This window comes from Drosophila subobscura, chromosome J (assembly GCF_008121235.1).
Source record: "Drosophila subobscura isolate 14011-0131.10 chromosome J, UCBerk_Dsub_1.0, whole genome shotgun sequence".
In the NCBI taxonomy this organism is placed as follows: domain Eukaryota; kingdom Metazoa; phylum Arthropoda; class Insecta; order Diptera; family Drosophilidae; genus Drosophila; species Drosophila subobscura.
The window spans coordinates 19000331-19023551 of record NC_048532.1 but is presented as its reverse complement, the minus strand read 5'-3'; the positions used below and the strand labels follow the sequence as shown (position 1 = coordinate 19023551).

At 45.7% G+C, this 23221-nt stretch overlaps 2 protein-coding genes across 2 annotated transcripts; one reads left to right on the top strand and one right to left on the bottom strand.

Annotated features, from left to right (window-relative positions):
• The first annotated feature begins 718 nt into the window (after positions 1-718).
• On the top strand, positions 719-1361 carry LOC117894865 (pupal cuticle protein Edg-78E). Its single transcript, XM_034802125.1, has 2 exons — positions 719-856; positions 932-1361. The coding sequence occupies exons 1-2, from the start codon at positions 845-847 to the stop codon at positions 1289-1291; spliced, it is 372 nt and encodes a 123-aa protein (XP_034658016.1). The 5' UTR covers positions 719-844; the 3' UTR covers positions 1292-1361.
• A 444-nt stretch (positions 1362-1805) lies between these two features.
• Positions 1806-22863, bottom strand: LOC117894866 (diphosphoinositol polyphosphate phosphohydrolase 1). Its single transcript, XM_034802126.1, has 5 exons — positions 22850-22863; positions 4248-4350; positions 3417-3515; positions 3195-3350; positions 1806-3125 (listed from the first exon to the last, which is right to left on the bottom strand). Exons 3-5 carry the CDS (start codon positions 3513-3515, stop codon positions 2844-2846), a joined length of 537 nt encoding a protein of 178 aa, XP_034658017.1. The 5' UTR covers positions 4248-4350; positions 22850-22863; the 3' UTR covers positions 1806-2843.
• Positions 22864-23221: the final 358 nt, after the last annotated feature.

Below are 23221 nucleotides of genomic sequence, written 5' to 3'. Positions count from 1 at the left end.
TGACACTCGAATGTGTTTCACGTCCAAGTCACAGCACTGGGGCTATGGCTCTAACTCTAGCACTCCACTCCAAAACAAACCAAACATTTGGATTCGCATTTGCATTTGCTGCATATCATTAATAACAAAAGCCGCTAATCGAATGACAGCCCAAGCGAACTTCTCTTGGCGCCTAGCAAATGATATTTTAACGCCACTGATACCCCAACAAAACAGTGGGATTATCATATATGAAAAGAAGTTAGGCAAACCGCTTGAATCGGTGGACACAGTGGAGGGTAAGGGTAACCAAACTTCGCTTTGGAGATGGTTCATTAATCATGGATAACAACTCATAAATTTATTATGAATTTAAGTCAAGATTAGATAAGAATTGAAGCATTCATTGTGTGTGGAATCTCCATCGTTAAATCTCCATCTGTGATTTGTTAAGAAGAATCACAATCACGATCACCTGCTGTCTGCTGCTGCTGCTGTCTGGCGCTGGCCCGCTGATCTCTGTGTTCGAAAAAACAAAACAAACAACACGGCCATTAGGCGAACAGCAAGGGGAATGAAACGTAACGCTCGTAAAACTCGGTCAAATTCATATTCGAAATGCGCGAATTTATTAATAATACGGATCACTAAAACCCGCCAAGATCAAATGTGAACTGTGGAACATCTTTTTGTTGTTGTTTCTGGCGTTAGGTGTAGGTGTAGGTCAGTGATCGTCGCCCAGCTCTGGTATAAAACGGTCTCTCGGCTGTGCTTTCGACATCAGTATCAACTAAAGCAACGTTCCGCTTGGATTCCCCCACAACGCACAGATTTTAGATTTCAAATTTCACAACAAACTTCAGTCATGTTCAAGATCGTAAGTATCGTTTAGTGATAAATGATCCGAATGTGATAATAGAACTAACCAGCGAATTTTCGTACGGATTTATAGACGCTAATCATTGGAATGCTCTTCCTGGTGGCCGTCACTTGGGCCGCAGATGAGTCACAGGCGACCATCACCAAGTACGAGAATGAGATCAAAAACGATGGCAGCTACAACTGGGAGTACGGCACCTCGAATGGCATTGAGGCCAAGGAGAGCGGTGTGGGCAGTGCCTATGCAGCAGGATCGGTGGCGTACACGGCACCCAATGGAGAGAACATTCAGCTGGAGTACACGGCCGACGAGAATGGCTATCAGCCGAGGGGCGCACATTTGCCAACCCCGCCACCGACACCCGATTACATTCTGAGGGCGCTGGCATACATTGAGGCTCATCCGTTCACCAGGATTCAGCTGAGGCCTTAGATGATCCATGTAAAACTTAGCTCTAATTTAGCACAATTTATCTGCATAAACAATAAACATTAGATTAACCTTACTGCTGCTTGTGTGTTTTGTTTTGTTTTTTCTCTTTATTTTGTTGTAAATCATTGAATAATTGCAACAATTCTGTGATATAATTTAGCGTTCCGAATAAAAGACTTCCTGCTCAGATTAGTTTGCAACTAATTTATGAATAATATTCATGGATTGGATCATGGAAATCATACGACACAATTTCCATTCCGTTTCGTTTGGCCCTTGGCGCCCTTTTTAAGTGCAAAAAAATTATTTAAATCATTATCGAAAAAATGTTACATAAAATTGTTCATTTAACGCGTTTTTTGTTATGAGTGTGTGTGTGTGGTGTGTGTTCTTGTATCTCTTAAATCACATTGAAATCATGACGCATATCCACTCCACTCGCTGGTTGTGTGTATCTGTGTTGGTGTTAATATTATCATAATTCATAATTATTATTATTATTGTTTGTTAGCCATATTGTGTATGGGTTTTCTTTTTTATATGCTTTTGAAAAGTACAACGTGCACAATATCTTAGTAGTTTGAATTAGTTCTTAATATGTTTTGTTGTTGCTTTGCTGGAGCTGCTGCTGGCTCTCTCTTCTCACTAATTTCACGCTTTGTGTTTTCGTTTTTGTTTACAATAAGTTAACGTTTATCTTCATATATATTTATATATATATTCTTGCATAGGCAACTGGTTGTTAATTATATAATAAGGTTCTCTAATGATTCATTCTGTTAACAGAAAAACATCTCTTATGGTGTGTGTTTTGTTGCCACTTGTGGCAGATTCAGAACGAAATACATTTCGTTAGTCGTTGCTTAAACATTGTTTTTTGTTTTATTGTGTATGGTTTCGACCGCTTAGCATAATTGTTTAATCATCAGTTAATCAAGTTGTAGCATTTCCAATTGGTAGTTGAATCAATTTTTGAATATGCCATCAATTTTTGAGTAAATTATAAAAAAGAGTAGAAAAATCTAATAGATATTTTTGTTTTGCTTTCTTCTTGTTTTAGTTTTTCTCTAGTTTTTTTTTAGTTTTTGCAAAAAGTGCTATTCGCTCAAAAATTATTATATTTTCTTGTTTTTTGTGTGTTTTTTTTGTTAGTTATAGAGCTTGAATTACATATAATTATTTAGATGTTTTTACTCATCCTCGAACTCACTCTCCTAACTCTTTCTCTCTCCCTTTTGGAGAGTACAATCAAGTAAATTTAGTTCCATTACAAATTACTAAAGACATAAATGAACGTTTGACTTAAACATAGGCTCAAGGAGGGGCGGATAGGAGGCTGTGTATGGGAGGGTGTAAGTGTAAAGGTGCATGGGTGGTGGATAACATATTGCTTAATCAACATAAACTATAAACTGCCTGTCTATTTGTAAACTTCCAAAAATGTCAAAATGTGCGCGGGGTTTTGAAGAATAGTTTAGAATAGATTTTACGCGATTGGATGTTGCGTGTGTGTGTGTGTTTTTTTTGGGTATATGTGTGTAGTACGTGGTGTTCATGCCGTTGTTGGCGATGCAGCTGGAGATGAGGCCACATTGGTCAATTTGGGCGGATGCGTGGCATTCACCACACGATTCGTGTTGTCCCGCGTCTTCGAGTGCTGCAACTGCATCAGGTAGTGCTGCTGCGTTGGCTTGTGCAACGCCAGCCGGGACAAGGCATCGTCGATGGTGAACCACTGCCGCTTGCGCCCAATGCTGCGCGAGTCCTCCCACTCCTCCAGCTCCTTCGTCACATTCATGACAAACACTTCAGTCCGATGCATATGATCGTTATTCTGTGTGGTGGAAGAACAAATATATGATTTCTATTCGAATATTACTTGCATTTCTATCGAAATTCAAACCTCGAAAACGCCCAGACAACGACCCAAACTGCCAACAACGCCGGCCTCCTCGAGCACTTCGCGTACAGCGGTCACAGAGGGCTCTTCCTCGGGCTCCACGCCACCACCTGGAACAATCCACAGCTCTGGACGCCTCGAAGAGGTGACCAAAAGAACCTAAGCAGAGAGTTCATGAAATTTAGAATAATTATTCCAAAAAAATATTCAAAGTTTTACACTCACCTCTGCCTCGTTTTCGGCCCGTACGCAAATGCAGGCAGCCCGTCGCCTGAAGCCATCCTTGTCGTAGATACGCGTTGAGTTGGGCTTCTCCTTGACCATCTGAAAGTAGCAAAGAGTTCATAAGTCCCGCGGCACATGTGATTGGGAATTGATTTACGGTCCACCCTGAATCCCCCCTCATATTTCTTCCTATTCTCCCATGTCCATATGTGCGCTTAAAAATAATTATGGCTGATAAACGCTCGCACCACAAGCTCTCAATATATCATTTTATGGCTGTTGCCATTAATTTGAATGTGCGCGCACATGAAAATCGTGATTCGGTTCTTATCAGATGGGAAGATTGTCCCCGGCTAGGCCAATCGGCAAATTGCAGCGCCAGTCCCCAGACCCAGGCGTTATGGAGCTTATCAGTCCCGTCCCGGTCCTAGAACCGGTGCGGTTCTCGGTCACTTTTGTTCAATTCTGCCTGTCATGGAAAGGTACACACATTCCCAATGGATAATAGTTGGGATGTGTGGTGTAGAGGAGGGGGTAACAAAAATGCGCACTTATACTGCGGACACGTTATTATTTAGCAATATCGTGAAATAGTCAGAAAAACGTGTCGCCATTACCGATACCTCTTTTAGCGTTCACTAAACTAGGGTACTTGCTGGAAGAGCAGTCTTGGATTGAGAAAGTGTCTCAAGTAGGAGACGGAAACAGAATAACGGAACACCAAAAGCGCTGTCTTTAAGTAGGGTATTTACTAGTCGCGCACTCTCACGCCACCGCTTTCTGGTTGTGCGCCAACATCTGGGAGGGATCGGATTCTCGGGGGATGCTTACTTTTCCAAGTTGTGTAAGTACGCTGGGGGCAAACGAACGAACGCTGATAGCAGCAGATGATGACTTCTTAGGCACTTTTAATTCTCCTTCTCCGTTATCTCGCACTCTCTACGACTGTATTCTGCTGCTGCTGCAACAAGTGTGTGTATGTGTGCGTGTGTTTGTTGGAGGCGCGCAGGTGTTGTATTCGGGAGCCGGTCGCTGCTGCTGCTGATCTCGTGCCGCTTCTCTGCAGGCAGGTGCTTCGCTGTCGTTTCGCGCACACAACTCGCGGTAGGGAAAACGGGCAAAAATGCACAAACAAAATATAAACGACGACAATTCTGCGCTCGGACGTCACACAAAACCTGTCGCTGTGGTGGTGAGTGTCGTGTGTATGTGTGTTTCGTGGTGTCTGTTTGTGTGTGAAGTAATAACGCAAAAAAAGAACGGTGGAAAGCGAAGAGAAGGGGAAAAGTGGGAGAACGGAAACTTGTTGAAAATAACGAGAGAAGAGAAGAAAGAACAAAATGAAGAAGAAGGAAATAAAGCGCAGACAGGGCAGAATTATTTAACTACTGTGCAAAGATTGCATGTTGTTTTTGTTGGTTGGTTTTTGTGTGGTGTGTTTGTGTTTTTGGGGATTGGTATTACACGAGGGCTGGCTGGCGTCGGTGTGGTGTGGGTGTATGTATTGTGTGTGTCTGTGTTGCAGTTAGTCGCTTTCGTCGTCTCTTTGTCCTGGTTATCCGCTTCTTGGCTGCAACTTTTGCTTCTTCTTTGCGTTTGGGCTTTGCTTTTTTTTGTTTTTGGTGTCGTTGCCGACGCACAATGTTGCCTTATCGGCAACTTTCCATTGCTCCACCACTTTCTGCGGCCGCTGCTGCGGATGGATGGGGAAATTGGATACGAAGCGGTTTAAATTAAACAATTAAACACTTATTTTCACTTATTTGCAGTGTGACCGGCCTACAGTGTGACCGCGAAATCATCGATAAAATATACCGTCAGGGCCTCAAAAATATACCGAAATAGACTGTTTCATTTTCAAAATATACCGCATTCTTTAATCATTTTCCATTTTCTACATACCAATAACATACTTAGCAGAATAGCCAAATAATTAACAGAATATTTGAAGGATTCAATGTCGATTTAAGATTAAAGATAAATCCAATTAAAGACATATGAAAATGGTAGAGGAACACCTTAGCGCCTTTGTGTGCCATTAAGGTTATTTGGCTATAAAAGCATTTTATTCTATTCTCTTCGATTTAAGTGTGATTGTTATTTTGAAATAAATTCACACAAGCGTGTGAGCAGCTCTTGCAGTGTTGCATTTTAGGCTGGATTTTTCAGTATTTTTATTTTTTATTTTGGTATTTGCCTTCAGTATGTATATGTATGTAAACTATTAACAGAGCCACATTTGGATGAGCCATGTTAACTGACAAGGGAAAGCAGCAAGGCAAAGGGAACGGGAACATAAGTAAATATCATAATTAGCTCGGAGTGGTTTGGGGGCATTTATGTTATCTTTACAACATAATTGGAGATAGAATCCGATTTATACATTGGAAGTACACCATTAATGGTCACCCTGTACTTTTTGTTTACTATCGACACAAAAAACTATCGATATATACTTATCGTTGCTCAGCCATCTATGAAATGTGTGAAGAACTATGTCCTGGCGTCATTTAAGCAAAGTTCACGTAAAGGACACAGCATGGCGCCACTTGTAGAGGTAGATAAAATGTAGACTACATGGCGTTTGTACAACAAATGAGCGCTAATTTTGAAAATTTGAATAGTATGGGTAATACTTATTAATTAATAGGAAATACATTTAAAGTCTCTTTAAAGCTGTTCATTCAGCATACGAATCCACATGATTTACTGCCCCCGAACCACACGACCTGCCCGTCCCTCTGCACAAACGGAGTTGCACATTTTTGAGTCCTTGCCAAGAAACGCAGCAGCCCACAGCAGTAACGGACAAGGAGGGGGAGGATGCCGACTTTATGGCCAAGGAGCCCCTGCGCGTTACCAAAAATTTGTTTCTTGTTCGGTGTTGTCTGTTGCTGTTGCTGTCGCAGGTTTTGTTGTAAGCTTTTAATGCAACTACTTAGCAGGACGAGGCCTGAGGGGGGTGCGGTGCTCTGGGTAGATTCCGCCACACGGCGGCGTGTCCTTGGCATCGCCTTAACCATTTGTGCTGGCGGCGGCTCCTCCCCCAATCCAAGAGGCGACACACAGTGGCTTCCCCTTTGGCCCTGCCTTGATCTCTCGTGCCACGTTTTTGCTGTTGCAAGCAAAAGAAAATTGCTTATTTCTTAATGCATTTGCCATTTCCTTTTTTGGCTTTTCTTAGACAATTCCGCTCCACTGCCTCCCCGTCCCGCGCCACGGGCAATGAGTTATGGCCACAGTTTCCATATCCATTTCCATTTTCTTTTGGGTGACCATGCAGAAGTGTTAAGCAGTTTAACGCAACGCTTTTTTCTCCCTGTCTCTATGCGTCCCTCTTCTGTGTCTGTCTGTCACAATTTGTGGCACATCTTTGGATGTTAATTTTTGCCGAATCGATCGGCTGTTGGGCCTGCTCCTACTCTGCCCCTGGGGCGGCACGCTTTGCTGCACATAAATTCAATGTCATAAATTTGGCCAAGAGGCGTCGCCTTGGCTGGCAAAAACTTTGCCTATTTGATGCGTTCGGCTGACCTCAACCAGAGGGCAGCGACGGGAGAGGAGATGCGACAAGGCTGGGACGTTGTAGAGAAGGGAAAGTAACGGAAAGTAACGACAATGTACGCGTATCTGTGAGTAAATTTATGCATAGAACCTCAGAAAAGTTCTTTCGCATCACTCGTCTCGCTCGTGTCCTTTCGCTTATTGTACTTTTGTACCGATCCCGGAACTAGTTCCATCGCTAATCCAGCTGCTAGTTCCTTTACCCCACGAATCCATAGACCAAATCAAATTCCACTTATTCTTGGGCCAATCCTTTTTTTCTTCTCTCTTCTGCTTTTTTCCGCTCCTTTTTTTCATGCTTTGCTTCCATAAAATTGTTTCCCTTTTGTCCGTTATGCTTTGCTCTCTCTTTCGCCCATTCTGCTGCGGGGGTTTCCTGGGGTTATCCTTGCGGCTGTTGTGTGCGGTCAACGTTCGTCCTGTCTGTCATTGTCGTTTCTGCTTTGCTTTGCCACATGCTCGGGGGCAACTTCATGAATTTAAATGAACTCCGGGATGCCCCTAAGTTACTGTTAATTGAGCCGGCAAAATGGGTGGGATGTGGGATTCAATTCGAACTTTCGAGCGCCAAAGCCAATGCGAAAAGTTTGCTGACTCCTGCCGGCCCCATGGTCGCAGGTGTGGAAATCTATCGTTAATTCACTAATCCCAGCAGCCACTTGCCACCACGCCCCTGTCATCAACCGCAGGGGGCGCGCGTGTGCAAACTTCTAAATGGAGGAGGCGAAAAGGCGCTGCGCTGGCAACATATTGTTTCATTTTGCACAGCGCCCAGGAGTCACCTACAAACGCAATTTGGCAACAAAACTCAACGAAACAGACACAAAACAAAGCAACAACAAAAGCAACAACAACAAATGGGTTCTGCTGCTGCAACAATGGAGTGCCCAGAATTATACAATTTATGCGATTTACGAGGCAGCCACGACTCCGTCTCCTCCTCCTTCTGCTGCTGCTGCTGCTGCTGGGTGTCTCCTGGTTTTTGCCTGCCTGAAAACTATTTCTATTGCTGCGGCGCCGACATTCGCCTGGGCAAAAGGATATGCCGTATTTCCGTTTACATAATAAATTTGCTAACCACGTTTGTGTCGTCCTACGTTCCTGGCACTCTCTCTCGCACTCCACATCTGTGCTCCTCCTTCGCATGGCATGCAACTCCTTCTGCTGCTGCTCGTTGTGGGTTGCAGCCAAGTCCAATGCGGCATCCATGCCACCAGCGCCACCAGCCGCCATCGCTTGGCATCAAGTGCTTTTGTGGTTTGCGACACCCTCCCCTGAGGTTGCAGAGTTCGTGGCATGCACACAGAAAAAAAACCAAAGAGAGTAGAAAAATGTTGGACAGCAGCCGCAGCAGCAGCAGCAGCAGCAGCAGCAGGCGGAGACCTAGACAAGACTTTTCTGCGCTTTATATAAACTTTAAACTTGGGAGAAACTTCTGTGACACTTCTGGCAGGCAAGCTGCAAGGTGCCACAGATTGAGGCTGCTGCAAGATTGAAGCTTTGATTTTGGTTTGACGGAAGTGCAGAGCACTTTTGCTTGATCACTGGGCGGCCAGTGGCGCGGCCTCTAATTAATCAATTAAATGGCCAGCCACAAACGAGAGTGCAGCCAGGCAGTGCGCCTCGCCTCCATCATTGAGGAAGTTGTCGCCGCTGGGGAGTCGTCGTCGTCGGGCGTCGTTCGCTTCCGTTTTCCGCTGGAAGTGAAATCTGTTGCAAGGCGGCGGCGGATGCCATAAAAATGCCAGCCACTAGCCGCTGTCAGGCATTGCCACAGCTTAGTGGGCAGCCAGCTTAGGGCGTGGCAGACTCTCAACCCACATAGATCCATGCAAGCCGCGTCGTTGCCTCGGCGAGGTTCATTCACCCATAGATCACCGATCCTGCTGCTGCCTGCCTGCTTCTTCCCGTTCGTTCTACTAATGGCTTGCCACACTTTACATTAGCGTCACAATTTATTGGCCAACTGCTGCGTCGGCGCGCAGACGCTCCACAGACGCTGCTCCTGGCGACAAGTCTCCGGCCCACTTGGCCATTTGCTTTACGCATTGCTTGGTAGCTAAAATGGTCATAATAATAATAAAAATTTTCTGCCAGTCGCCAACGCGTCGCAGCTCCAGTTACAGCAGCAGTAGCAGCAAGACGCAGTCCATGCCACCAATCCATGCCACTAGCCTCTCAGTCGCAGTCGCTATCGAGGCGTTTGAGCGCATGTTTGACGCATCAAATGATGACGACCACGACGACAACGATGAGGATGTGGATGTGCTGGCTCTGATGGGGCAATCCAACAGGTCTCTGCCAAGCCAAAGAATTCCCCGGGCCAACTCCCAATGCGCCGACGCTGCCTGCCTGCCCCAGGGATGGGAGCTTCCTTCTCTCCCTCTCCCCAGCCAGTGCGTAAGCTCAGGAGGCGACCGACCGGTTTATGTCAAATGTATTGACAGGTGCATGGAGCATGCAGCATGGACTGGAGCGACGGCTGCTCCAGATCACTGAAAACGGGCTCCGAGCTCTGAGCTCTCTCTGGGCATGCGGGGCCCAGCAGATCATAGCCCGGGCCCGTGCAGTCAGTGAATCCATCAACTGTCTCGTGTGTCTCGTGTGTCTGAGCAGAAGGTTTCAATGTTTTGTGCACTATTTGCTGCTGCTATTGTTGCACTTTTCGTTAGATCTTTGTAGACTTGAGCGTCTTAGGTAGCAGATATAATCATTGTGAGTGCATTTATCTGATTTTTATTAGCTTTAAAATGCTTTTTAGTTCATGCTTTAAGTGCACTTTTTAGGTGGCTTTTGCCGCTACAATCTTTCTCTTTTTGTGAAGCGAAATCACAGTTCTTGTGGTTTATTTCCACAGATTTTGATACCCCGATTTTAGTAGCTTTACTGGAACCTTTTTGAAGACAAAGCTTAGAAGACTTGGAAGTTTGACTCAATTTTTTGTAGTTCTTTCACTTATTTGTTTCGAAATATTTGGAGTACTTTCTTATACCTTTAGTTAGCTTTTTAGCTTGAGGAAACCTTTACCTCTAATTCAATTTTCTTTAAAGGTTTCTCCCTCATTTCTTGCTCATAAAAATCTCTTTCCATGCTCGAAATATTTATTATGCTTCCGCGGCAACACTGGAAGGCGCAGCACTTACATTTGAATTGATTTCCGAGCAGCAAACAATGTCAATATAGCCATGAATTTATGTTTAATAAATGCTACTCCAAGCTACACACAGACATTCCTCTGAGGAGTGTATCTGTTTATCTTTATCTGTCTCCTGTGTGTGCATTCCGCATTCCATTCGTTCGGTAGCTATTTTCCGCTTGATGTTGATGATCCTCCTTCTTGCTCCTTCCATTTCTGAAGCTTTGATCTTTCTGTCTCTTTCTCCATTTCAGATCTTCCCTTTTCGATCTTCACTTTTGCTCCTCCACTGCTCATCCCGCTCCTCCTCCATTTACAGCGGAGATTATGGGTACGCGACCAACACCCACTAAAGGCCAAACGAATGCTCATTGTTGCTGCCACAAATAGTGCTGCCCCACGTTCGTGGCACTATTTCGATGGGCACTTTCCGCCTTGAAGATGGGTTGGGTTTCGCTTTGGGCTCCAGCCAGCCAGCGTCCGGCTTGCAGCACCATTTGGCGGCTTCTTTTGTTGGCTTTTGGTCAGTGGTTGCGGCGGTGGCGGCGGCGGCGGCGGTGCACAGTTTTTAGATTATTTGTTGCTGACAGCTTCATGAAATATTTATTATTATGGTCGCTGCAGTGAGCGGCAGAGAGCGGCAGGTGTTGCATGGTGTGTGTGTGTGTGTGTGTGTGTCTATGTGGGGGTGCAGGCGGTGGCCTGTGGCATGTGAGGGTGCTGGCTGATACCCGCGTTGCCCCATGGGACTCACTCATGGCCATAGGCAAAGCAGTAAAGCAGTTTGGCTACCAAAATTGAGGTGTTTGCCTCCTTTTGAACTTGAAAAGCCGCCGAATGCCGCAGCCCCGATCACTCCTGCAGCCTCCTCCTCAACCCGCTTCGCCGAACGGATCAAAGACGCTGCCGTGGAAACAATGCTGCGTTAAAGGTAATTGTTTGTCAATTACTTGACTCCCGAGGAGTCGAGTGGCACAACCAGAGCCCCAAAACCAAAATCTCGCATCGGTAATCCAAAGCGCGTGGCGTGGCTCTGGCTTTGGCTCTGGCTCCGTGCCTCTTCCTCTGTGGCACTGTGGCACGTTGTTCTCCTTGTTGCTTTGCTGGTTGTGTCTTCTGGTTTTTGGGCCAATTATAGGCAGGCCGACGCGCGGCTCGTTAGCATATACCAAATCGTATCCGTATTGCAATCGGCATCGCGCATCGCGAATCGCCGCAATCGCACGCCGATAATCGCCATCGAACGAGCGAGTGGAAGAGCAAAAGAGAGAGCAATAGAGAGGAGTGTAAAATTATTTAATTCCCGCTTATCGCAGCTGCCTGCAACCTACTCCCTGACACGAAAGAGAGTGTGTGAAAATGTGTAGCAAGTGGTAAGACAATGATATCTGTTGTGGCATTTGGCAGTGCGATTTTGGCTTGCAGGTTGCAGGATGGAGAACGGGATGCAGGCTGGGGCATAGCTTTGATATTTGCTTAACGCTGCAGGTAGGGTGTGGCAGGAGTTTGTGAACTTTCGAATGGAGAATGTGACAATATTTTTGGGAACAAAATGGGGTATAGAAAGGGGTAAAGAATGGCAGATAAAACGGAGTTAGCTGGGGAGTTTTATGAAGCTTGAACTAAAGAGGGAATGAAGATGTTACAGAAAGTAAAACCTATAATTCAATGACAAATAAAACGCATATTAAAGCTAAGACAAAACGTGAAAATAAAATGCAAAATGAAACCTCAATCATTTTCCACAGATAATCGCTGAATATTTTGTATATAAAATATAATTAAATTCGTTTTAAATTCAACTTTAATCCTATTCCAAGCTGTGACTTTCAGCCCCCTTTATCTTCCTTTATAAGTTCCTAGAGCATTCCACAGTCACCTGAGCAACCCAAACAAAAATCTCCCACAATACGCGCAACAGTAGTGGGGCAGTGGCAATGTTGCATTGTTGCACCGTTTCGTATTCAGATTCGGTTGTGGCATGCGTGTGTGTGTGAGACTGGACTTTACACAGAAAAGTAATTTCGAGCATGTCGCTGCAATCAGAGAGAACGCCGCCAAGTGAGAGATGCTTTGATACGGAGACGAGACTCACACGGAACCCAGAGCAAAGAGCCAAGAGTTTCCACGATCCAACGAGCAGAGAGATGAGCAGAGGTGTTGCCCAGAGACAGCTGTTTGGGCAAAGCTCCTTAATTGCCTGCGATTTTCAAATGCTCGAAACGCATTCAATTTATCAACCAGAGCCCGAGAGTTATACGTGAATGAAGCAGGCGGATAGAAGGCACAAACGAGTCGCAGGAGGGAGACTCAGACTTGCAGGAGAGAGACTCAGAGGAAGAACTTCCAGGAAGAATGAAGAATGAAGTCGCACCCGTTGACACTTTATTGCCCGATAACTATAAATTTTATTGAGATTAATGCCATGCCGCTGCCATGCTGCCGCTGCCGGGCACATTATGCGCCTTGAAATCAAACAAATTAAATGAGAAAAAAATCTCCACAACAATTATTGATCACTTGCCGTGGCCGTTAATGCCTTAATGAGCCTGTATGTTAAGCCGATTCAACATCAATTTGTTTGTCAACAAAAGAGAGAGACCAGAAAAGGGTTGCCTGCTGCTGTGGCATGCGGGTGTTTGCTGTTGTGTTGCATTTGGGTTAATCATAAGCGCAGAAAGCCAAACAAAAAACTCAATTGGGGGAAACGAAAATGGGCGTTTTGGTGACTATTTGAAGGCGTTCGCAGCGGAGACATGTGTGGGTGTGCCGCCGCCTATCCAGACAGCAAAAATTATGCAAATTTTCCAATGCTCCTTCAGGCTGCTGCTGCTGCTGCTGCTGCGGCTGCCCCTTCGAGTCTCCACAGAGATTGGAGTCTGGTCTGTCGTCTGCTCTGTCGTCTGCTCTTGTGGGTGGACAATGTGACACGCGTCGTCGTGAAAAACAACAGTTTACTCGGCTGCCAGACTCCCATGCCCCAAACCCAACACCAAACAAACTTCCAGCTACAGCTCTGACTCCAACTCTGACTCCAGCTTCAGCTCCAGCTCTGGCTCTGTGCTGGGGCTTCGCTGGGTCCAAGGCCCCAGACAGTTTTTACTGTCTTGACTGCAAAATTTATATTATTTCATGCAATTTGTCATCGTTTTGGCCAGTGAGCGGTGCGGCGCGGAGCGAGGCGCGGAAAGATGACTTCGTTTTGCCTCAAAATCATTCACTCGCGGCACCATCCGTCGAGAATGTCGCTGGCAGCATTTAAAGGATCTTTCTCGAATTTGCTAGCTGGAACGTTGTTGCCTTTTCTTTTCTTTCTTGTTGCTTTTTCCTTTCTTGCTTAGAGTTTTGGTTATGTTCCTATGTGTGAATGATTTGCGTGCTTGCTGTCTGGCCTAAACTTCAATTTTGAACTATTTTCTTTAACAATTTTCCACTTAATATGTTGATACTCTTTAGGAAGTAGAAAAAGGAGAGTTCTTTGAGGAGTTTGTAGGCAATTTTTTGGTTGTAATAATTATAAGGGACTTTGAACTATTATAAGTTTTAACTTGTGGCTGTAAAGACTTTCTTTCGGGTGCTTTCTGATTGAAGTTATTTGGGAATTATGTAAATTTCTAAAGAGTTTGTAAACTTATTAAAGGAGAAATGGAGGAGAGAGAAATCTGTGGTTCCAGAGAGTATCTAAATTATATATTATTATTATCTAAAAGCATTACAGGCGCCGAAGGATATATTCATACAATTTATAAACCAAAATGAGGAATCTGTTTCCTTGTTTTCTCCATATGACATCTTCTTTCATGGAGTAATCCCACCAGAAATTATCTTCATCAGAACAGAAACCCATTACAAGTTTTACCCCAAATATGTATGTAAACACGCGTCCTGCAGCAGCGCACCTCTGCCTCTTCCTAGCTAAGTCTTCCTTCAGTGTATTCCCCTAGTCATTATCTTTTTCTGTGCATTCTGTCCTCCCCCATATGCTCGTATGTGCTGATGTTTGTTGTAGCCGTGGAGTGTGGAGTCTGCCTGTGTGGCTGTGTGCTAGTGTGCCTCTCTTTATGCGACATTCAAAATATGTGGCACATTATTGTTGCTACGGGGATTGTGGCTGTTGCATTTACATGCATTTATGAGTTATTAAATCTTGTGGATTTATGAACTGTTTGTGGGCGACGACTTTTTGAGCGACGACACGCGAACTATGATGGGGGCATGGGCCATGGGACAGGGCAGGGCAATGCGTGTGGGTGTGGCAGCCAGAGTGACAGGCGTTTAAATCAAATTTAATGAGCATTTTGGGGCAGGCTTACAGATCGAGGAAGTGTACCCATAGAGTGGGAAATCTTTGTTGCATTTTTCTGGCACTTTTCTGGGAGTTCTATCAAGTGTTGCCGGTCTGTGGGCTGTGGCAGCGGCAACGCATTGAAATTACACTAATTAAAATGCAATAAAATGTCTCTAGAATTGCGGTCAATAAATCATGATGGCCAGGAGAGCGGCAGGCAGCTAGCACCACGGACAATGGCCAAAAGATTCAAGGAGAATCAGAAGAGTCCCCGGTAGAAGTTGGCCACAGTGGCCATTGCCGACAAAGGAAATGTGGCAGCAATTTGCTTGAAAAAAGCGTTGCGCTCATCATCATTAGAGGTGTTCTCTCTCTCTGTGTCTCTCTCTGTGTCTCTGTGGCATGCCACAAGCGTCTGCTATATGGTCGTACTATTTGCTTTATGATTTTGTTAATTCAAGCCATAGATTGGGCGAGGCTGTGGGAAAGAGAAGACTCTCAAAAAGGCTGATTAAAGTTTTTGTCCCAAAAAATATTCTCGAAATTGTGCCGCAATTTGGCACAAAACAATGGCAATGGCGCTGCCGATCCATTGGATCGTTTGGCGGTTAATCGGCAATCAATAGTCCAGTCCAGTCCGGGGATGGGGGTACTTGGACTTGGGGCTAGCAGCTGCCAGAAGGCGCGCCCATTAAACATAAACAAAATTAAGTGACCATTAAAATGCCATAAAAACTGGCGGCGTTCATGGCCATGTTGCCTCTCCTGTGCCTCGTGGATTAAACCGAAAAACTGCAATGAATGCAGCGGCTCACCATGCACCATGGTGCAGGGTTCCAAACTTCCTCTGCCCCCTTTGATAGTGTCCTCCCCCCGTTGGAGCTGTTCATTCCGGCCCACATAAATCGTGTACTCTGCCGCTTGTAGCTTTCAATTTGTGACATGGCAAAAGCAGGAGTCTCTCTCTCTCTCGCGCTCTGTGCAACAAAATGGTGCGTGGGTGAGGTGCCATGTCACAGGAGGAGCAGCAGCAGCAGGAGGAGTAGGAGTTGGCCTGTCTGACCGCTTACGCAAAAATGTTTCAATTAAGTTTTGAAAGAGATCTTAAGCAGGGGCAGCAGCAGGGCAAGAAGAGGGAGCAGGAGTGGGAGCAACCGATGAAGAGCAACCTGGAGTGGGAGTCTGGGGTCTGGCGCTCAACCAAGGAGTAGGAGTAGAAGTTGCAGCTGAGCGGTGCTGCCTGCACCATCTATAGTCACCGGATGTTGGCCTCTGAGAAATGGCCATGCAACACGCAAATCATCAGCGGAGTAGCTGGAGTGCCAAAGCTGCGGGGTGGCTGGCTGGCTGGGACCTGCCTCTCCCCACTCTCTCGCTGGTTTCTTCCTCTGTGCAGTGCTCTCGATTATTGCTCAGCGTTTGAGCGTTTGATTGATTTATCGGCTTGCGAAACTCCACGCTAATTGAGTTATGTTTCAGCTTGAACATCAATGGAAAGGTTCTCACACTGTCGCCAGCCGCATCAATGGGCGCTGCCAGCTGACGTTTTGACACAGAAATGAGCAGCGAATTGTGACTCTAACGAAAGGCTGAAATGGTAGCTGAAATGGTGGCAAACGGAGCACAATTTGTGGCTCAAGCTCGGCTGGCTGGCTGCTGGCCCTCGCTTTATATGGCCAAAACGCGCCATTAATTGTGGCAGTCGAAGAGCCACACACCAGTCACAGGCCACAGCCTTAAATACTTATTGTCAATTATTGTTAGTTTAATTGTCAATTATTAAAAATTGTTTTCATATCTCGCTGGTGGGAAAACCTCGCTGCACGTTGCACGTTGCACGCTGCGTATGCGCAATCAATGCGTAACCTCAAGTGCGTCCGTGGCCCTGATCTTCGCTTTTGCAATTTAATGGAAGATCCGCGTTGCCAGGCAAGGGCCAGCCCCTCTCCCCCGGTACCTTCAGTTGGTAATCAATTACCAGCAGCAGCTGCTGCTGCTGTGGCACGAATACCCTTCCACACACAGAGGGGCATGCCACACGCGGTGCATGTCTGCCACTCGGCGCAGCTCCAAAGTGTACTGCCACTTCGTTGTGGCTTCACTTTTGTTCTCCTTTCACTCATTTTTACAACTTAATAAAGGCTTCGCGCCGCTGCTGGAGTTCCCCCAGATGCAGCACCAGAAGCTTGTGGCAGATGCAGGTGGCTGCCGCTGCCGCTGCTTATTTTCTTTTGTGTGTGTGGCACAGTTTGATATTGATATATGCCACAATATAACTCTGGTGCTGCTGCTGCGATGATCGGGCGGCTGCAATCAGCGACTTCCAACCGATTGCAATCTCTCCATCATTCACTCAAGCGAGAAACCGAAATCACAGAGCAGCAGCGGGAGGCGAGAGGGAAAAGGCGTTGCCAATTGCTGATTTACACAATTTGCTGCAGAAGATAGAGCATCGATCTGCAGAAGAAAGACAGACAGTCAGGCTGTAATTCTAGATTAATCGCACAATTAACGTGGCCCAAGAATATCTCGAAAATGTCGCCCAAACAATTTGTCTTTCCCATCACTGGGTGGGTGCTGCTGCTGGCCAGAAAAAGCAATAAGCCAGCGCGTAAATCAACAGAAAACAGGAGGCACAGGCACAGGCACTGGAGTAACAAAGGACATGCCACAGCAAAGACATGACTAAGCAGGCTTCTTCATGGCTGTCCTGGCTTCATGGCTTCTGCCTGTATCTCCGCCTCTTGTGGCACCTGGTCGTGGCTTCTAATCAAGTCAGAGGGCACACAGAAGAACGACGTTGGCCTCCTCGGCTCATAAAAACCAAATGAATGCCGCTGCACCAGCAGCAGCAGAGGCAGAAGCAGAGACAGTGCCAGCAGCAGGCGCAAAAAACAACAGAAACACTTTACGACAAGCCGCACAAATTGGAAGCTCTTTTTTTGAACCAGGACTCTTCAGAGCTTCCTATTATAATTTTCAGGGAAGAAATGGGTATGCTGGTTTGCAGAAAATATTTGTTATGACTGAGAGCTTTAAGGGAAAAGAAATCCGGGAAGTAAGAATAAACTCTAGACTTTTGGGAGGACAATTCTAAGCTTGGCAATTCTTAGCTCAAAGTTAACTAAATTTCTGTCATAATTGCAACAATTTTAACAACGAAAATTCAACAAATTCTTGGTGTATTTTGATCTATTTATGAGAAAGTGCTTCAAGGAATCGCAGAACCAACCGAGGGGCACTGCTGTATTACATAATGGTAGGACATTCTTAAGAGCTCTTTGGATTACCGCTTATATTTGTATTTATTTGATTTTTTTAGGCATCAAAATTTCATCGTTAAAAGAAAGAAAACTTCAGTTTGATCAAGGAATTATAAGAAAGGAATAAAATCTGCAGAGAATCAGATCTTTCAGATATATTTTATGAAGAGAATAATCGAAAGTAAAAGGGGGTTACACAAATAGGGAAATATATTCTTCTTAGTCCCTTTTTTGCATTAAAGAAAGCCTCTCAAAAGTCATTAAATCATTCCTTTCTTTCTCCCAACTCTTCAACTCTCACCACCCCAACATTACAGGGTATTTGCTCTCTCCATATCCTTAAACCTTTTGCTACAACCATTTCCTTTTGGCGTTTTATGAGCCGCACGACAGGAACAGAACGGAACGGAACTCGCATCATGTTGATGCTGATGGGGCACAATGACACGGGCAGAGAGCGATAGAGGGAAGGAATGGCATTCTTGGTCAAGTATTTGCATGCCTCATGCTGCATGCCACCACAGCAGAGCGCTGCTACTGCCTTTAATTTCGTTCTGCTGCCTCTGCCTCTGGTTGCATTCATCAATTTTTGCTGTCGTTTTTGCATTCATTTCGGATGCTGCAAAAGTGCAAATGAAATGCCATTTTTTTCCCCTTATCGCCATCATCAGCATCAGTCTCAGAAATTAAGCTAAAAATTCAACTAAAAATGCACCTGAAAACTTGAGGCAGAGAAGTGGCAGCAGCAGCAGCAGCAGACAGTAGTAGTAGGAGGTGGCAGCCGGCAACAAATCCGATTCCAATCGGTCGTCTGCGGCGGGTGTTGCGCTCCGTTTGGCAGCGAGCGACGCCAAGAAATGTTGGAGATTGGAATCGCTCCTCATTGCACCCGCCGCACAGTCACAGGGAGGACACATGAGATTCCCACACTCACGCACCACTCATGCCGCCACTCGGTGCCACTTTGGATCTTTTGCAAGCAGGGATCGGGGGGATCGGGACCCGGGGCAACGTTTCTAAATCGATGCCAAATGCATGCCAAAATGTGACTCAAAGACAAACCGCAAAAGACTATAAAAGATTTCTTTTCTTGTTCGATCTGCCACACGGAGATAAGACTTGTACCACAGCGCGGGGTAGAGGGGCGGAGATGTGAAGGCAAAGCGCAGCTGCTGCTGCATTAATTACACCACAGCCGCAGCGGAGACAGGAGGTGGCCAACAGAGAGGTACACAGCCGACCGAAGGCTGCTTTAGAGGCAGGTGAAACCTGCTTGCAGACGGGGAGACGGGCAGACCGAAGGTGGTTGCCGATCTGGGGTCTGGGCTCTGGGATCTGGTGGGTCTGGCACCCGCATAACCTGCCATAGAATCCGCTGCCACTCCCCCTCTCTGCCCCCCCCTTGTCAATCGATGCCTCTTCATTCATGCTGCGCGAGGGGCACCATAAAATTCATAGCTTTCCGAATGTCATTTGTCGTTAAGAGCCGGCAAGATTGTCTCTGAAATGGCAGCACAGGAAGAGCAGTGAGGGGGGAGAGGGGAACGCTCTCTCAAGGAACAAATAGAAAATGAATTGCAGCCACAAAATTGCTAAACGATTTGTGGATTTTTAGTGCCATTTGAGATTGAAGTTTTGAGATAAGACATAACCCACACCTATCCCCTGCTAGCCACAAGTTTTTCAGCATAAAAATGGCTTAAAATATTCCTTTATAAATGCTGAAAATTAAGCAAAGAATTTTCTGTTTAGCAGTTCGAAAAAATGTTTATTTTCTCCCTCTTTAATGCCTTCCTGGAACACCTCTTCTGCGGATCATTCAGGCAGCTCCTCAGCTCCCCCCTTGGCAGTCTTTTCTGTGACTGCGCAATTCCGCGGGTCTGACAAACGATTGCCCCCTGGCCCCAGTGGCCCCTGCTCGATCAGCAAAAAACAGACACCCACAATACCCCTGCAGGCACAGACAGTCAAATAGACAAACATTCTCGAGACTTAACCCCGGAGATGTGTTGCAGTGTTGCTGCTGCTGGAGTCTGCTGATGATGATGCGCCGGCTGCTGGCTGGCTGGCTGCCTGCCTGCTGCCGGCTGACCTTAATCACAAATTTGCATGCGTTGCAGTGAGGCAGCGATTGCAGCTGCAACGTACGCGGCAGGTGCAGCTAGAAGTTGAAGTTGAAGTTGGAGTTGGAGTCGTTGTCTGCCAGATACACCCACACACGATTATCGAGAGCTGCGTGGCAGGGGGCCAGGGGGCCAGGGTGTGTGTGCCTGCCTCTTGCGGCGACTCATTGACTTCCATTGATGGCTGAGCAATAAATTGTCTGTGTTTTGTTGCATATTTGCTAAGGTCGCCTGAGCGGAAAACCCGTTGTGGCAGGCTGGGAAATAAAATATTGAAAATCGAACAACGAACAACGAACAACACCCGCAATTTCGATTCAATTCGTTTTGTGGCGATTGTTGCAGCTGCAACGTATGTTACTCCTGTACCCCCAGCAGGCTGCTGCTGCCTGCCACTTGATTTATGCGACAAGAACGGCCGCGAAGGCCGTTGCACATATGGCAAAAATTGTCAACACAACGGCCCATAAAAGCCGCTGGCCGAGAGATACGAACACGATACCAAGAGCAGACAGACAGCACCACTCCGCTCCACCTCCCCGCTGATGTTGTATGCCACCAATCAACACACACTGATCATATGCAAGTGGCAAGTGGTCCGTCTGTCTGTCCGTCTGTCCATCTGTCCATCTGTCCGCTGCTGCAGCACACTCGCGGACTGTCTATTAATTAAGCGGCAGACAACAGCAGCAGCCAGCGAGCGACTATAAAAAAAGCGCCTGAAAATCTTTAGCTGCCGTTTTGGTCGCTGCCACGTTCACTCGACTACAAATTGCTCTTGCCACTTTGGTGCAGGCCCCAATCGGTGCAGTTTGGATCGCGTTTGCTCTACGACCAATATGCTTATCGCTGTGGCATAATCGCCCACTGCCGTTGCAGCAGCAGGAGGAGGAGGAGTAGGCACAGGAGTAGTAGCTGGCATCAGGACTGAACGTCAGGATGACGAAACATGGCCATGTGATGGCATTCCACTGATGAGTGCTGCCTGTCTGCCTCCTCTCATAATTGTTGGGCACTTTTCCCGGTAAAATCAGAGCAAAAAAATCTATACAAAAAACGGTGCCTCCTTTTATGAGGTTTTATAACAGATTGAAGATCGTTTAAAGGAAGCTTTAAAGGAGCGGAATCTATGCTTCATTTGGGTTTCATAGACAATTATCCGATGGGCAGGAAGAACAAGAAACTAAGGAAGAAAATTACTATGATGGGAAGGGGCAACTTATTGTTCCACAGAACTTTTATACTAAAGTTGCATGTGTAAAAAATTAGTGTTGAAAACTTTAGCGTAGATATCTTCAAAAAATGTTATGCAAACAACTGTTATACATTAAATTGTAATACAAAAATAGTATAACAAAATAGTATTAGTTAATTATATACTAAACTGTTATCCAACACTTTCTCGCAATTAGTTGTCTATGAACTGTTATACATTCAACTGTTATACCATAAATTGTGATAAAATGTTTTAAAAACTGTTATACGAAACTGTTGTACAACACTTTTAAACAACTGTATTATGCAACACTGTATTATTAAGCTGTTATGCAACATTTTTACACTAAAGAAGTTTATATTAATGAAATGGGAAGAAATCTTATAAAGGAAAAAGTATTTATGTTATCAAGATCGGAAATGTTTGACTTTTATTTAGGAAACATTCAACAATCAATGCCATGAACAGTCAATGTGTTGTTCACGCTCTATTCCTTAGCCCGCATTCCCTTCCTTCAACAACAACACTACAACCGCTTTTCCGGTTCTCATCAGTCCATCAACAGAGCTCAGCCTACCCAAAGCAGCGTCCATCCATTGCACCCAGCACAGCTGTGTTTAACGGCCTTGTATTTTGAGGGTAAGAGGAACTCAATAGGTGATATATTTCATTCTAAGTTTCGAGCACTCCCATGCCATGGGCCACAAACACTTTTTTACAACCATCGCCAAACGCAATTGAGTGGAGTGTGTGTGCTTTTGGCATTTGGTGGGACCCTTCACCGGTCCCTGTCTAACATTTAAACATTTAAACATTCAATTAACCAGCGTTCATGACCAATCGATGCGTCTCACGGCATTAACAATGCACAAGCGCGCCGAGCCGAGCCGAGCAGTGAAAAACTTTAAACGAAAATGCAAATTTTCCATTAACACCTGACGGATGAACGTGGAGTCTCCAGTCACTCGTCTCAAACGGCAACTGCAACTTCAGCTGCAACTGCAACTGGGGGTTTGGGCTATGGGCTATGGGCTTTAAGTTTTTTGTGGCAAGCGAAAAAAAAGGACGCTTAATTACCACCAGGCTGCTGGCTGCTGGCCTCTTGCCTCTTGGCTCTTGTTGGCTCTGTTTGGTGGAGCTGTTAATGACTGTTTGCCGCTGGTGCTGGGATGTGAGACTGACAGAGCAGCTTCCGTTCCCAGGCTCTGGTCACCCGGTTGGGTGCCACACACGCCACTCTCCTTTCTCCGCCTGCTTGCTGCCTGCCTGCCACTGACCCGCTTTGAACGCCACGGGGCAGACTTCCGGCATTAAAATGTGTGTCATAAAAGAGCTCGAGCTCCCTCCATGAGTGTTCCAGGGAGGCACGTACATATCTGTGGTCGGAGAAGGACAGGAGTAACTCAGGGTTGCCATAAGGAAGGAATGAAGGGGGTATTCTGGGCAGAGTCGAAAGGGTGTAAGAAGTTACAGCTAGAAGCCTCTACAGCTGTTGAAATTCCTTAAGGAATGAAGCTCCTTTATATATATATATATAGCTCCCTGTTCCGACAATAGGTGACGTTTTTCAAGCATTTAATAGATCGATACCCTTGGGGCGGCCTACAACTTTCCTTAACACATTTTCCGTTGAGTTCCCCACACACACACTCAAACACTATCGATAATCGACACTCGACTCGACTCTTGCTGTTTCGTCTCGACTCCAAGTGCAATTCTATAATCGCCCAAATGGTCGTTCAGGTGTGCAGGTGCCCCCAAGAGAGCGGCCGAGTGTACCCTCTACCTCTACCCTATACACTCGGTAACCGCAGCTTACTCCTCCCACTACAGCATGCTCCCCTCTCTCTCTCTCTCTCTCTGGAGCACTGGCACGCACGCAATCAAGCGGCAAATCAACAATTTTCCATAGCAAAACAGGCAACGGTTGCTGCAGTTGTCAAAATACTCTTTCGGATCAGAGGATATGCAGATTTGTGTTAAAAAATAGAAGGGATAATCTTTGTTTCTGTAAAATATGAGCATAGGAGCGCTTTATTGTGAGGGTTCTAGGGGAATACTTATTAATTTTTCCTTGATTTTTCTTGATTCAACTTTTTGGCGCGTCATACAGCAGCGCTCTTCGGGCGCTTATATATACAAATATCTCATTAAACAGTAGTTTTACCTGTCTATTTCTAGCTAGTTAAAATCTTTGTAACTTTGTGTGGCTATA

Excerpts from the sequence above, each read along its gene's own strand:
- LOC117894866 (XM_034802126.1), bottom strand. The coding sequence starts at position 3,515 with ATGGTCAAGGAGAAGCCCAACTCAACGCGTATCTACGACAAGGATGGC. Across the intron at positions 3,351-3,416 it reads GGGCCGAAAACGAGGCAGAG|GTTCTTTTGGTCACCTCTTC; the intron begins GTGAGTGTAAAA and ends CTCTCTGCTTAG. Across the intron at positions 3,126-3,194 it reads GTTGTCTGGGCGTTTTCGAG|AATAACGATCATATGCATCG; the intron begins GTTTGAATTTCG and ends TCCACCACACAG.